General features: G+C 36.7%; 2 protein-coding genes across 2 annotated transcripts; one reads left to right on the top strand and one right to left on the bottom strand.

The window, feature by feature from the left end:
- The first annotated feature begins 7,704 nt into the window (after window positions 1–7,704).
- Window positions 7,705–10,438, top strand: LOC123878298. Its single transcript, XM_045925444.1, has 2 exons — window positions 7,705–8,285; window positions 9,860–10,438. Exons 1-2 carry the CDS (start codon window positions 7,938–7,940, stop codon window positions 10,436–10,438), a joined length of 927 nt encoding a protein of 308 aa, XP_045781400.1. The 5' UTR covers window positions 7,705–7,937.
- A 30-nt stretch (window positions 10,439–10,468) lies between these two features.
- On the bottom strand, window positions 10,469–12,175 carry LOC123878626 (protein ANTAGONIST OF LIKE HETEROCHROMATIN PROTEIN 1-like). Its single transcript, XM_045925933.1, has 2 exons — window positions 11,628–12,175; window positions 10,469–11,463 (listed from the first exon to the last, which is right to left on the bottom strand). Exons 1-2 carry the CDS (start codon window positions 12,075–12,077, stop codon window positions 10,642–10,644), a joined length of 1,272 nt encoding a protein of 423 aa, XP_045781889.1. The 5' UTR covers window positions 12,078–12,175; the 3' UTR covers window positions 10,469–10,641.
- Window positions 12,176–15,315: the final 3,140 nt, after the last annotated feature.

Below are 15,315 nucleotides of genomic sequence, written 5' to 3'. Positions count from 1 at the left end.
ATTTCAGAATATCGTACTAAGAGCAATCTCTGCAGCACCATGGTTCATGAACCAAGAAAATGTACGGCATGTAAAAAAATATTATCTATGCATAAAACACTTTCAAAATAAATTAATTTTATGTTGTTTCAAATCATCCCCCGGACCACGGAAAGAGAGGGGGTTGCTACCCTCAATTTTTTCCCCTTGTCGCATGATTTTTGTACGGCGTTGCGGAATAATGGATTAGAGGCTGTATTGAAACAGTATGAAACTAGTGCCGTACAGAATTAAATGACCAAATTTACCCCGGAAATTGTCAGAAAATCAAAAAATTTACTGACTTTGTGGCGCACCATTTTTTTACGGCACTGCGCGCTTTCTTATTATTTTTCATGGATCTATCGATGGTAAAAATGCCGTACAAAAATATATGACCAAAATGTACTCACTCTACCTGCACTTTTGAATTCTCACCAGCACTCTGTTGGACAGCTTACAAGTGACGGCATAGTGCTGAATCTTATTATTTTATGCTCTTATATCGTCCTGTATACGTCACCTGGTGGTTCATATGACCCATCCATTTTTGAACATGGGCCTGTAGTCTATCACACGAAATGATGAAATCCACAGATACCTAGAAATGCCAACAATCAAAGAGGAAGTGAACAATTATTCCCAAAAGTACAAGCTAAGATTGGAAAAACATCCTAACACACTGGCACAGATATTGCTTCTAAACCCCAACACTAAACGCCTTAAAATATGGCACATATTGGAATTGGACGAGAGATGATGCTCCATAATTTACAGCACGAAAAGGGAGGACATTTATTGGAATGCCCCCTAAATTAACGAACAAACCTTCACAACTCCCTTGCAAATCTGATTATGGCCGGAGGGCCGATGGCAGATGGACTTATTGGAAAAAAAAATCATTAATGGAAGATGGCAGTGAAGTTGACGAAAATTTTGATGTCAACGGATTGTTGTCAAATCGCGATTATTCTCCCATGTCATCTGATCCAGAACTTAATATCACCGACCGACCAGAATCTTTTTTAACAACTACGTCAGCAAACTCTGCTTTGTTTCCGAACATACCTAAAAGAAAGCAATTCAAAGGGACCCAAGAATATACCTCGGCATCAGCTCAACTTTTACAATATTTACTTAAAGAAAAAGAGACAAATAAGGATGACGAGATTGACAAGTTTTTTTCGAGCATTGCAACAACAGTAAAAAAATAAATCGTTACAGCCAATCTGTTCTGAAGTCTAGAATATTCAACATGGCGTCTGAATTACAAGAAAAAAGAAAAAGGCGCAAAACTAACACTAAATCCTTAAATTCTCTGTGGGACATTAAACTACCTTTAGCTTATAAAAGACCACTTAACATTTCAAAGGCTAAATTCCAAACCTCATGGAGCTTTGTATTACAGGTGCAATACCTGAACAATACAAAATATTTTATGCCAATTTACCCCATTCGGATGCTGTAGAATTAGATGATAATAATATTTCAACCGATAGTGACGAATAAGAGTTCAATATTATGTGTTTGATTGTGAATCTGTTTTCTTTATCATAACTATTAAAATAATATTACTAATTAATAAAAAAAAATATTACTAATACTTATTACTAATGATACAGGATAATAACTCGGTCTCTAAAAACTCGTAACTCAATGTACGCACAAAGGAGTGACAGGCAGTTGGATTGCATGATACCTCACAATAATACCGCGTGTGCGTAACTAGAATCACTACCTACCCTCCATTCAAATATATTATTAAGACATTTTATTTTTATTGGTACACTATGTTTGGATATAATAACGGTGTTGTATTGGTACGGTTTTGCATGTCCGACCATCAGCGCACCATATTAACAAATTTAAATTAAGTACTTAGGAATGGGAGAAGTCAACCCACTGTAATACAGTGTTTACTAGCACAGGGGTTGTCAAACCTATTCGTATGTTCTTACCAACTTTTTAACATTGTATACCTACTGTTTATAAGGCACATCTACTAACAAATAGTACATAGTATTATAAAATAACATTTAGAATAACTATTTGTGCATTGAAATAGTTTAAGAACTTAGAATGAATAAATGATATTGATATTGATATTGAATTTCCTTTAAATGGAAGATGAAGAAAGTGAAATACGTCAAAGGGAAACAGAATGTGGGTTCATAATATCAACTTAAAAAGCCAGTGCTTTGGAGAGTTTCACACATTATTCCCAAACTTATTACAAAATGATAAACGATTTTGTACATATTTTCATATGACACCTTCAAATTTTATACGACTGCTAGAAATACTAGAAACGCATATAACAAAACAAAATACATGGTTTAGAATGGCATAGAAAGACTTGTTGTATGTTTGAGGTTAGTTATTGCCTTTATTACATCAAATGTTCAGTTACAAAAATAACACTGAAACAAATAACTATTATTTAAATTTTATGTATTGTAAGAAATTATCTATCAATTAAATTTAAAAAATAATTAATTTGTAAAAACCCTTTCGGGAGAACCTCTATAACACCTAGTGGCAGCGTAAAGGGATATAAAATCAGTATCCCTGGACCCTCTGTGTGTTTACAAAACTTTTATTGTATCAGTGACAGTTAAGTGAATTAACTACTATATCGAAGTGTCAAAAGTGAAATTATGACAGTGTTAATAACAACCGTGTTACTCTGTGCCCTGCTGTGCTACTCTGTGTCCTTCTGTGTCCCTCTGTGTCCTGTTGGAGAATCTCACCCGAACACTAACCATACGTGTTCACCACTAAGCCATCGGGATATTAGCAGTTCTCCGAAATGCAAGCGTCGCTGATCGTCGTAATCGCCGCCCACGTATTCATATGAATTGAGCATTGTTATTCAAAGACGATACATTGAATTTACCTTATCCTCAACATAAACAAATCCGTCTGGCCTCATCTCATATGCCTCTTGATGTCAAGAGCCCAGAATCCGCTGAGCAATCTCCGGTCTTACAAAGAATAACAGTGAAACAGTCAAATATCGAGATGGAACTAAATGTGTTATTTAAGTTTGTGAAACCACACGACGGGTGTCGTGAAACTCTCAATTCATTCGTCATAAATTGCGACAATGCTATTTCACTTGCCAGTGATGCACAAAAACCTATCTTGCTTAAGTGTATAAAGTGTGATAGTGTGACCCAAGATACAAGCTTTATTTTGAAAATGAGAACACAGCATACTCAACTAAAAAATACGTTATTTCATTGGTAACGACTTTAATTTTGGAACAAAACGCAGAAACAGAGACCGACGATACATCAAACGCTTCAACGCAAATAAGTCAAAAATCCATATGGACTCATTATTACAAAAAGATGCATAACATCATCCCGACGACCGCTTATTCAAGAGCAGTTGTGGAAGTCCAAAGATACATAGATGATAAAATACTGTCCAAGACTCATTCACCTAAAGGAACCTCCTCGTATACCTTGGTTCTCTAATGTTAAGTTGCGTAGAAAATTGTTAGTGGTGGCTCTCAGACTACGTTCCGGGCACACTCCACTAAATAGTTTTAAATACTTAATGAAAAAATCGGACACAAAAAATTGTTCAACTTGTTGTTCAATAGAAGATACCCACCATTTATTAGTGGAGTGTGTACGGAGTGAAGAAATGCGAGCCTCAATGAGGACTCAGTATTGCTTAAATTTTACAGATGTGGGTATTTTCCAAAGTGTTCTCGCGGTGCCTTTTTCTTCGGCCGCGAGAACTCTTTTTGAATTAATTATAAGAATTATAGAATCTTAAGAATTTAATTGTATTAAGATAGATCGTAGTTTTGTTAGGATATTATGGATCTGGCATAATCAAATAGTGATTAAATGATCCCAAAAAAAACCTGAATAAAAAAAAAATAAAAAAATTCACCTCTTGAATGGTGGATGATTAATCAAAACTCTTACCCACACTTGGCAATACCACGGTAATACTGGCGCGCAAAAACTTAACGTTCTCGCAACAAGTGTACCATGCGAAAGGTTGTTTTCGGTAGCGGGTATTTTGAATGATAGACGAACTCGTCTTGGTGTTCGAAAGGTCCAACAGTTGTTGTTCTCACAACATTTGTATACATATGTAGTTAAAAAAGTGTACAAAATTGTAAATAACTTCAACAGTGTGTCAACATTTGATATCTCTGGGCTAACTCCTTTGGAGATATTTGAGAAAATTTGGGATGCCAATATTATTGCTCTCATTGTCCGCGAAACCAACCGGTATGGGCGACAATTGCATAATAATACTTCAAAACCCAGCTCCAGATTAAGTCGGTGGAAAGATACCACAGACGACGAGATCTGGACGTTTTTTGGCATTATTATGCTGCAATCGCTCGTTGTGGTCAATTGTGAGCGAGAATACTGGTATCCCAAAATGGAAGAGCTGCGAGTTGGGAATTTCGGGGAGCTCATGGGCTACAACCGCTTCTTGCTTCTAAAAAGATGTCTACACTTTGTAGACAACACCTCTTTGCCCGCACATACCAACAAACTCCACAAAGTCATGCCGGTGATTGAACATCTCAATCAAACATTTAGCTCTTTTTACCTACCTGAGCAAAATCAGAAATAAATATTTTTGTATAGACAAGTGTATATTTTTATTTATTTCCTTATTGCCTAATATCTAATTAACGTAATTTGAAGTTAAACACCCTAGGTCACCGCTTTAAAATACAAGGATTAATTTTTAAATACAAGTGGCCCTCCGAAATGCGGTATCTCCATACTGTAAGGTTATTTTTAAAAAGTTGATTTGAGTTGTCAAAAATAATATAAAATTATTAATTTACCTAATGCAGGTAGTTTGATAAAATCGATATTTGGCTCATTCGATGTCATACCTACAATCTGTTGCTAGGTGGCCAACAAGATTGAACTTGCATAAATACGGGTGTTTCGAAGGTTTGAGTTCAGTCTCCTTCTGAGATTCGGAGCGATATCGCATATTTTCGGTATTTGGGTTGTGAACTGATAATTAGATGTTGTGATAGCAATCACGCTCTAATTAAATTATTTATTTTGGCATTAGTTTGTTTAGATTAAAACTCTCGGATAACCTTACACATTAAACTTGTGTTTTTTTTGTGTTGGTTTTGGAGAGGACATTCCAATAATTCGATAAAAATATTTAAATAATACCTGCTTTTCTGAGTGACGCCAATAATTCAGAAGCGGGACGTGTCTCACGTTGCCTTATTTTCGCTTTGGTATCTTTTTGTAAACAACCCACATTTGATTAAATTTTTTTATTGAGTTTGATTTGGTGATTTAAATTTCTAGTTTTTTTTTTAAGAATTTAGTCTTTTGTGTAGTGGAAAGTAATTTGCAATAAGTGGTTCAGATTTCGTATACATCGAATGAGAAGTTAGTCGTTTGGATTTATTGTTGATTTGATATTAAAACTGAGAGTTCGGCAGTTCAAGGATAGGTTTTAATGATTTGACGGAGGGCAGGATAGCCCATGATTTGGATTTGACTTAGGGCAAGGAAGCCCGCGACTGACATGACAAGATTATTTAGAAACACGAGGGCGTGTTAAATTCAGGACGGCCGAACTGTAAGGTTATTTTTAAAAAGTTGATTTGAGTTGTCAAAAATAATATAAAATTATTAATTTACCTAATGCAGGTAGTTTGATAAAATCGATATTTGGCTCATTCGATGTCATACCTACAATCTGTTGCTAGGTGGCCAACAAGATTGAACTTGCATAAATACGGGTGTTTCGAAGGTTTGAGTTCAGTCTCCTTCTGAGATTCGGAGCGATATCGCATATTTTCGGTATTTGGGTTGTGAACTGATAATTAGATGTTGTGATAGCAATCACGCTCTAATTAAATTATTTATTTTGGCATTAGTTTGTTTAGATTAAAACTCTCGGATAACCTTACACATTAAACTTGTGTTTTTTTTGTGTTGGTTTTGGAGAGGACATTCCAATAATTCGATAAAAATATTTAAATAATACCTGCTTTTCTGAGTGACGCCAATAATACTTATCGGATCGTAATACTACACCAGAGTCGTATTTTGAAAAACAAAAGACACAAAAGACTGCATTCTATAGCTTCATTCCTAGTAAACGTAAAAAATAACACTTAACAGTCTCACATTATCAAGTTGAGTCACAATTAACGCTTTTATGAAAACCGAGCCGCGCGGTGGCGTCGGGCCGGCAGGCATCAATAGAGTAAGGGCATAGCTCGGTGATTTATGATCGCCGCTTCGTGCAGATGAGCGGTGAAAAAAATCGGACACAAAAAATTGTTCAACTTATTGTTCAATAGAAGATACCCACCATTTATTAGTGGAGTGTGTACGGAGTGAAGAAATGCGAGCCTCAATGAGGACTCAGTATTGCTTAAATTTTACAGATGTGGGTATTTTCCAAAGTGTTCTCGCGGTGCCTTTTTCTTCGGCCGCGAGAACTCTTTTTGAATTAATTATAAGAATTATAGAATCTTAAGAATTTAATTGTATTAAGATAGATCGTAGTTTTGTTAGGATATTATGGATCTGGCATAATCAAATAGTGATTAAATGATCCCAAAAAAAACCTGAATAAAAAAAAAATAAAAAAATTCACCTCTTGAATGGTGGATGATTAATCAAAACTCTTACCCACACTTGGCAATACCACGGTAATACTGGCGCGCAAAAACTTAACGTTCTCGCAACAAGTGTACCATGCGAAAGGTTGTTTTCGGTAGCGGGTATTTTGAATGATAGACGAACTCGTCTTGGTGTTCGAAAGGTCCAACAGTTGTTGTTCTCACAACATTTGTATACATATGTAGTTAAAAAAGTGTACAAAATTGTAAATAACTTCAACAGTGTGTCAACATTTGATATCTCTGGGCTAACTCCTTTGGAGATATTTGAGAAAATTTGGGATGCCAATATTATTGCTCTCATTGTCCGCGAAACCAACCGGTATGGGCGACAATTGCATAATAATGCTTCAAAACCCAGCTCCAGATTAAGTCGGTGGAAAGATACCACAGACGACGAGATCTGGACGTTTTTTGGCATTATTATGCTGCAATCGCTCGTTGTGGTCAATTGTGAGCGGGAATACTGGTATCCCAAAATGGAAGAGCTGCGAGTTGGGAATTTCGGGGAGCTCATGGGCTACAACCGCTTCTTGCTTCTAAAAAGATGTCTACACTTTGTAGGCAACACCTCCTTGCCCGCACATACCAACAAACTCCACAAAGTCATGCCGGTGATTGAACATCTCAATCAAAGATTTAGCTCTTTATACCTACCTGAGCAAAATCAGAAATAAACATTTTTGTATAGACAAGTGTATATTTTTATTTATTTCCTTATTGCCTAATATCTAATTAACGTAATTTGAAGTTAAACACCCTAGGTCACCGCTTTAAAATACAAGGATTAATTTTTAAATACAAGTGGCCCTCCGAAATGCGGTATCTCCATACTTATCGGATCGTAATACTACACCAGAGTCGCATTTTGAAAAACAAAAGACACAAAAGACTGCATTCTATAGCTTCATTCCTAGTAAACGTAAAAAATAACACTTAACAGTCTCACATTATCAAGTTGAGTCACAATTAACGCTTTTATGAAAACCGAGCCGCGCGGTGGCGTCGGGCCGACAGGCATCAATAGAGTAATGCCGCATTTTCATTAGGGGACATTTGTAGCGCGACTCTGTCGCTCGACACGAAATTCACGTGTCTCGCGCGATGTCGCCCGACGTCGTCCGACGTCGCTTGGGACATTTACGGGTCGCGCAACTTGTCGCTAGTCGATGGTCTGCGAGCGTCGACGCGCGCGACTTTCGTGTCCCTCGACAGTCGCCGGACAGGCTTTGAGTGGTGAAAACGTGTGTCGCTTTGTGTTGCGAAAATGGCAGTAGTGTGGTCCAACGAGAATATATTGACCCTGATCGAGATGTATCAAAATTCGCAATTATTGTGGGACACTTCACATCGTGATTATAAAAACAAAATTAAAAAAAATGATGCATGGGAATCTATCGCGACTACATTAGATATACCTAGAAAAGACGTCGAGGGAAAAATGCATAACTTAAGGTCTCAGTTTCTCAGGGAGAGAAAAAAAATTGCAAGCTCAAAATCCACTGGAAGTGGAAGTGGGGATGTTCACAAAAGTACCTGGTTTGCGTATGATTCGCTGCTTTTCCTAGTAAAAGGGTCGACAAGTTCAGGCAGTATGGACACTATGAATACTCAGGTAAGCTCCCGTTAATATTGTTTCTATTTTTTTTATTTTGTACCAGTTTACAAATCATTTTTGAGTTAAACAATTTGACAGAAATGAAACAAAAAATTAGGGCTAATTCGGGCGTATAGTATTTTTTGTTTTGCACGCTTGTTTTACTAGGACTGTTATAAATCTGTATCTAGAGCCACGGTCGTCAAAGTGCGTACCATGGGTTACCATTTCAGGATTTGTCCTGAGATATTTTTGTCTATTTTACTACATAATTCCATGAAATCTAAACCGATTTTAATAATTCTTTTTTTATTTGAAAGTGCACCTCACATATAATTTTTTTTCAATTTTGGTGAAGATCTGACAAATAATATCAGAGCTAGAGGATGGAACTCTTAACGGATAACAGCAATTCACTCGCATAAAGGTTAACGATCTTATTAAATGCATTTCATACATATTTATAAGGGTCTTGACCATCTATAATTAATATGGCTTCACCAATGAACTCCAGTTCTTCAATCTTGATGTTGCTGGCTACTAACCACCTAGAACCTGAACAGTGGATATTGAGGGATTTTCGATTGTGAATTTATATTATAGGTAGGTACCAACTAAGAACTAATACACTAGTGGTTCGCCCCGAACTGAGACCTCGCGGTGATTCAAACGGTATCCCGTAATTATGCATAAATATATTATTGTTATATATTAGTACTTGAAAATAATAATACTTGATGTAAAAGTATTTTTTGCAATAGTGAATGAGAGCGCCATCTATTAACATCATTGTGAATTGAAAATACTAAGGCTCTTTAAAAATGAAATAATTTTGTTTGTGTATAATATTTATCTAATTTTAGTATTTGTTGTTCAAGTACAGTTTAAAAGCCAAACTTTGCGTAATTTTCACGTTTTAAAGTATACAATATAGGCTCCACCTGTAAGTACGGTGAGTTTGTTTTGTAGCTTACCCGTGCGAAGCCGGGGCGGGTCAACTAGTTTTCAATACAAGAATTAACGAAAATTACTTTTCGAGAAGTACGACTGCAACGTATCGATATTTTTAAATGATATTTTTTTTGTGAATCACTGGATATTGAACTATAGTGTTATATATTTTTGGAATCTACTCATCATTTTCTAGTTGATGATAGTATACTTAATCTCATTTTCGAAAAATTTTTTCAACTTCAGTCTTTAATGCGGGACCATAGTCACCCCATCAATTTTTTTTTAATTTTACTAGCCTATGTCACCTGGAATAAGCTAAGGATTCTAACAATACCTCATTCATAAAAACCGTTCAGGCGTATAGAAGTTATGGTGGAATATAGGAACTCACATACATACATACATACTTGAACCCTGAAAACAATATACTCCTTTTTTCAAGCACAATATACTCCTTTTTTCAAGCAGTCGTATAAAAATACAGCTTATATTCTATAGATAATCTTCCTTTGGTAATAAATGCACAATTAAAATCTCTGTAGTTTTTTATACAATTTATTTTTATTTCTTGTCTTTTGTTCTTCGCCTGCGAAACTGTGATTTAATGTTTGTTTTACACTGATTTTTTCCTTTTATAGTCATCCGAAAGTTCGGTGGCACTCGAAGAAATACCAGTGGCATCGCAAGTATTAACGCAACCACCAGAGGCATCAACGTCGCCGCCATTACCAACTCAACCAATACCGGTGCCGCTTCCAAATACTCAAAATAAAAGGAAAAAAGATGATCTGAGTGAGGTATATGAAATAATGAAGAGCGCAAAAGCCAGGATGGATCAACCAAAAGACGAATTTCAAGTTTACGCCGACTATGTAGCTTCTGAGTTAAGAAATATAAAGAATGAACATGCTGTGCTACAGGCGAAGTACTTTATTAATAATATCTTATTAGAGGCTAGGATGGGAAAATACAACTATGCAGAATACCAAACGGGAAGTAATTCAAGCCATACTCAAAGTTATGGATACCGTTCTGCTCCTCAACAGTCATCCTATTCGACAAATTCTGTTAATGATGATATAGTAACTGCTAATGCTTCTCATGTTAATAATGATAATGAAGCACCAACTGCACCAACTTTCACAGAATTACGACAAATTGAGAATATTGAAGAACTAGTTTCCCGCTTTGAATCAGAAACGCAGAACAAAGAATAATTATAATACTTATAATAATACTAATAACGTTGATTTTCTGTCACTTAAACATAGATTTTTAAAAAATAATAGTTAATAAATACTTAAAAATAATGAAAACTTATTAGTTAGTAGTTTTTTTTATATGATGCTAAGTTTATTATCATTTATTCCTTGGTCTTTAGCCCAAAGCTATAAAAAACATCATTCAAATTTCTTGCAGCCTATGATTGAATAGTTTGCCATGGGACACTTCCTTGAGCACTGCAGAAATATTCAGCAAAGAGGTTTCTTATTGTCTGAGCGGATTGAGGAGGAGGTCTGCCTTGCCTACTTAAGTTCCTCATATTATTATTTGTCAACTCCCTTCGCCACGAACCTTCCACAACATTATGACCAGCGTCTTCAAAATCAAATGTGGTATTTGGTGTATACCTCGCGGTTGAAGTTGTATTACGTCTCAGGAAATTATGTAGGTACACGCAAGCCATTACAACTAATTCAGCATTTACTGGACGTAATGGGATAGCTTTACGAAATACGCGAAACACTACAGACATAATGCCAAAAACATTTTCAACAATTCTTCTTGCTCTTGACAGCCTGTAGTTGAAAATCCGCTTTAAGCTTCCCTTTTCATGAATGCCGGGGTAGGGCCTCATCATGTTTTCAGAAAGTGCAAATGCACTATCTCCCACTAGAACGTATGGTATTTTCGGACCACCTTGGACCAGTGGCTCAGGATCTGGTAAATTCAGTTGCTCTTCATTAAGTGCTTTATAAAATGTAGTCTCCTGGAATACTCCACTGTCAGACGACTTCCCTTTTGCACCACAATTAACATATACAAAGTTATACTCAGCATCCACAATTGCTAAGAGAACTAAGCTAAAATTCTCTTTGTAATTATAATAATCACTGCCAGAATTGGGTGGCGCTTCTAGTAACACATGCTTTCCATCTATCGCTCCGATGCAGTGAGGAAAATTCCATAATATTTCAAAATTACGAGATTTCTCTTTCCATTCATTTACATCGGTTGGCGTCTGAAATACAAGAATAATATTAATAAATTAACATACAATATTAAGTATCAATATAAAATTTAAAATACCAATATAGTTTACCGTAACCCTTACTTACGGTAAACGTTTATGGTATTATTACTGTAAGTAAGGGTACATGAGATTAAATAATATTAAATACTTACTTTAACAAAAGAATTTAATGCCTTTATCAATTCTTTGCAAACTTCTGGTATAGTATGACAAATTACTGATTTTGACACTCTAAAAGTATAGGACAATGAACCATAACTATCGCCAGTTGCCAAGTATCTCAATGTTATAGCGAGTCTGATGTGAGGGTCGATAGATTTCCGAAACTTTGTATCTTGCTTGACTACGGCCGGCCCAACCATATTTAAAAGTATCTCAAAATCGGTTCTAGACATTCTAGTAAAATTTTCGAAAGATCCATCGCGCATTCGAAGACTGGTTATTAAACTTGAACTTTCCCTTTGGAGCAAATATTCCCGGACCCACCACCTCTTTTTTTTACGTTTTGCTAATGTCTTCCGAATAATTATGTAAGCTGCACTGAACAACACTACTTCCTCGGGCGACATACTGATCACGACTGGCCAATGTGAACGAGTCATATGTCGCGGGACATTGTCCCACAACTTTTGCAGAGACAACTACGTGAATGTCGAGCGACAAGTATCTGCGACATGTCGCCTAGTGAAAATGCGCCTTAAGGGCATAGCTCGGTGATTTATGATCGCCGCTTCGTGCAGATGAGCGGTGAAAAAAATCGGACACAAAAAATTGTTCAACTTATTGTTCAATAGAAGATACCCACCATTTATTAGTGGAGTGTGTACGGAGTGAAGAAATGCGAGCCTCAATGAGGACTCAGTATTGCTTAAATTTTACAGATGTGGGTATTTTCCAAAGTGTTCTCGCGGTGCCTTTTTCTTCGGCCGCGAGAACTCTTTTTGAATTAATTATAAGAATTATAGAATCTTAAGAATTTAATTGTATTAAGATAGATCGTAGTTTTGTTAGGATATTATGGATCTGGCATAATCAAATAGTGATTAAATGATCCCAAAAAAAACCTGAATAAAAAAAAAATAAAAAAATTCTCCTCTTGAATGGTGGATGATTAATCAAAACTCTTACCCACACTTGGTAATACTGGCGCGCAAAAACTTAATGTTCTCGCAACAAGTGTACCATGCGAAAGGTTGTTTTCGGTAGCGGGTATTTTGAATGATAGACGAACTCGTCTTGGTGTTCGAAAGGTCCAACAGTTGTTGTTCTCACAACATTTATAAACTATGTAGTTAAAAAAAAAGTGTACAAAATTGTAAATAACTTCAACAGTGTGTCCGGAAATGAACTAGCGATATTTTTTTTTTGAGGAAGGGTTATGATTTTAGCAGTCTATATATGTGGGTATGTTTGTATCCAGATTCTGTGTGTTCCACCGTAGCGCCTAAACTACTGGGCCGATTTTGATGAATGAGGTGTCAATCGATTCGTCGTAAGGATCCGGGTGACATAGTCTACATTTTATACGAAAAAAAAAAGATTCCGACGAATTGAGAACCTCCTCCTTTTTACGAAGTCGGTTAAAAAAATTTAATTTAAAAGGTTTTTTTTTGCTATTGTATCGAGTGGGTGTCAAATGAAAGAGGAGATAATTCTGAGTTCATAAATATTTTACTACAACATTAAAATAAACCAAGCGACAGAAAAACAATTTTAGTATAATATTTCAGCGTTTATTAAGACGATCGCAGTCGGGTTTCGACTTTTTATTACTCCAACGACACGAAAGAGAGGAAGGCCTGCTTTAATTAAAAATAAGCCAAAACGACGCCGCATTGATATGCCCCCTAGATAAGTCGCTGAAGAGGGAATCTGTCATTGGGCCACATGGGCAAAGGACCGCCAGCGCTGCAAAATTTGCAGCCTAAAATCTTCTATTTACTGCAGCATGTGCGCTTGCTATCTTTGTTTTAATAAGGATAGAAACTGCTTCTAATCATTCCACGTTTTACAGAGGGGCTTATTAAATCAATTGAACTGATTCGACAGATATCTGTGATAAGCAGTGCAATAAAACTATCATTTTATCAAATATGCCGAGGCCGTCATCAACATCATCGGCACACACTGAAGCTACCCACCATTCGCCTATTCAACCTACATCGGTCTCACTAAACACTTTTGTAACAGAAGATGAGTCTCAAATGCATATTAAGAGATTACTACAATAACTACACTAATCTTGTATAAAACTTTGTATGCTTAAGACTACATGGGTTTATTTTTTATTAAAATGCCGAGGGCAACTTTGAACTAATATTAGAAGAATTTTTTAAAAATTCATAAAAATGGCAAAAACCAAATTAGAGCAGTCATCAAGACACCTCTGTTTTGAAAAAAATGTCCACCAAAAACAAACACAGAGACTTAGTCTGAGATCTACAGAGTGCACTTTGACTTTACTCAGACTTAAGTTTCAGTTTAAAAGAGACAGATTTATATCAGCGATATAACGCTGTCTCGTTTTAACAGTGACTTAAGTCAGAGCTAAGAGCTCAACGGAGACAATATCGGATTGCGAACCACGCGTTCCGGTAGAAGAGTACGGTTTCCGGATTATTATCGTCCGTAGACACGGCCTCTGGAGGGGAGTGATGTAGGTTACACTGTACACACATACTTATTTAAAAATAAATGTTTGAAAAAATAAAAAAAACCTTCACTCAATATATACTCGTACGTCAAGACTGTTTTGTTAATGTTGTTTATTTGTTGTGAGAAAAATTAAAACTAAATTTTACGAAGGAACTCGTGTCGTTTAATTATTTTATCATCAACGCACTGAGGATTCCTTTAGTGCGCTCTATAGATCTCAGCCTTAGAGGAAACATTGGGGGACTTTGCTCCTCCATATTCTACAGTTGCAGGGTGAGCCAAGGAGTTTAAGCTGGGCAGAACATCCACTGAAGATAACTTGGAAAAAGTCAAAGATTGTGTTGATAGATCGAAGAGTGACTCAGGCATGAAGCTGAGGTCACAGGGACCTCATATGACAGCGTTCGATAGATCCTTGTGAACAAATTGCACATGAAAAAGGTCTCTGTAGGTTGCGTACTGAGAATGTTAACCGATAGACAACGCTCCGGCTCACAAAGCCGCAGTTCCGATGGCTTTGTTATGTTTCTGTTGATACATGATTAATCAAAAAGATCCAAACTTTTTTTTTCTTTATTTATTTAAGGGCTTTTATACATTTTATATGTACATGTCAGCCCTATTATAATCTAATTAAATACAACAATACAAGAAAATTCTTAACTTAACAAAATAAACACGAACTATTTATATTTAGTACAGTTCATGGAGCCATACGATACAAACCGCGCGCCGCCAACGACACTCGCTTCGACTGATCAACCAATCGCGTGCAACCGCTATTCGCCAGCCAATCACGTGTGCTCAAGTTGTTTGCCGGGCGTCATATTTTGTTTTACCGTTCTTGGAGCCATACGATACAAACCGCGCGCCGCCAACGACACTCGCTTCGACTGATCAACCAATCGCGTGCAACAGCTATTCGCCAGCCAATCACGTGTGCTCAAGTTGTTTGCCGGGCGTCATATTTTGTTTTACCGTTCTTGGAGCCATACGATACAAACCGCGCGCCGCCAACGACACTCGCTTCGACTGATCAACCAATCGCGTGCAACCGCTATTCGCCAGCCAATCACGTGTGCTCAAGTTGTTTGCCGGGCGTCATATTTTGTTTTACCGTTCTTGGAGCCATACGATACAAACCGCGCGCCGCCAACGACACTCGCTTCGACTGATCAACCAATC

Source organism: Maniola jurtina, chromosome 26 (genome assembly GCF_905333055.1).
Source record: "Maniola jurtina chromosome 26, ilManJurt1.1, whole genome shotgun sequence".
Classification (NCBI taxonomy): domain Eukaryota; kingdom Metazoa; phylum Arthropoda; class Insecta; order Lepidoptera; family Nymphalidae; genus Maniola; species Maniola jurtina.
Note: the sequence above shows the minus strand (reverse complement) of the source record. Positions and strands in the feature narration are given on the sequence as shown.

Coding starts and splice junctions, on each gene's coding strand:
- LOC123878298 (XM_045925444.1), top strand. CDS start 7,938: ATGGCAGTAGTGTGGTCCAACGAGAATATATTGACCCTGATCGAGATG. Junction 8,286..9,859: donor TGGACACTATGAATACTCAG/GTAAGCTCCCGT, acceptor TTCCTTTTATAG/TCATCCGAAAGTTCGGTGGC.
- LOC123878626 (XM_045925933.1), bottom strand. CDS start 12,077: ATGACTCGTTCACATTGGCCAGTCGTGATCAGTATGTCGCCCGAGGAA. Junction 11,464..11,627: donor CATTAAATTCTTTTGTTAAA/GTAAGTATTTAA, acceptor CTTGTATTTCAG/ACGCCAACCGATGTAAATGA.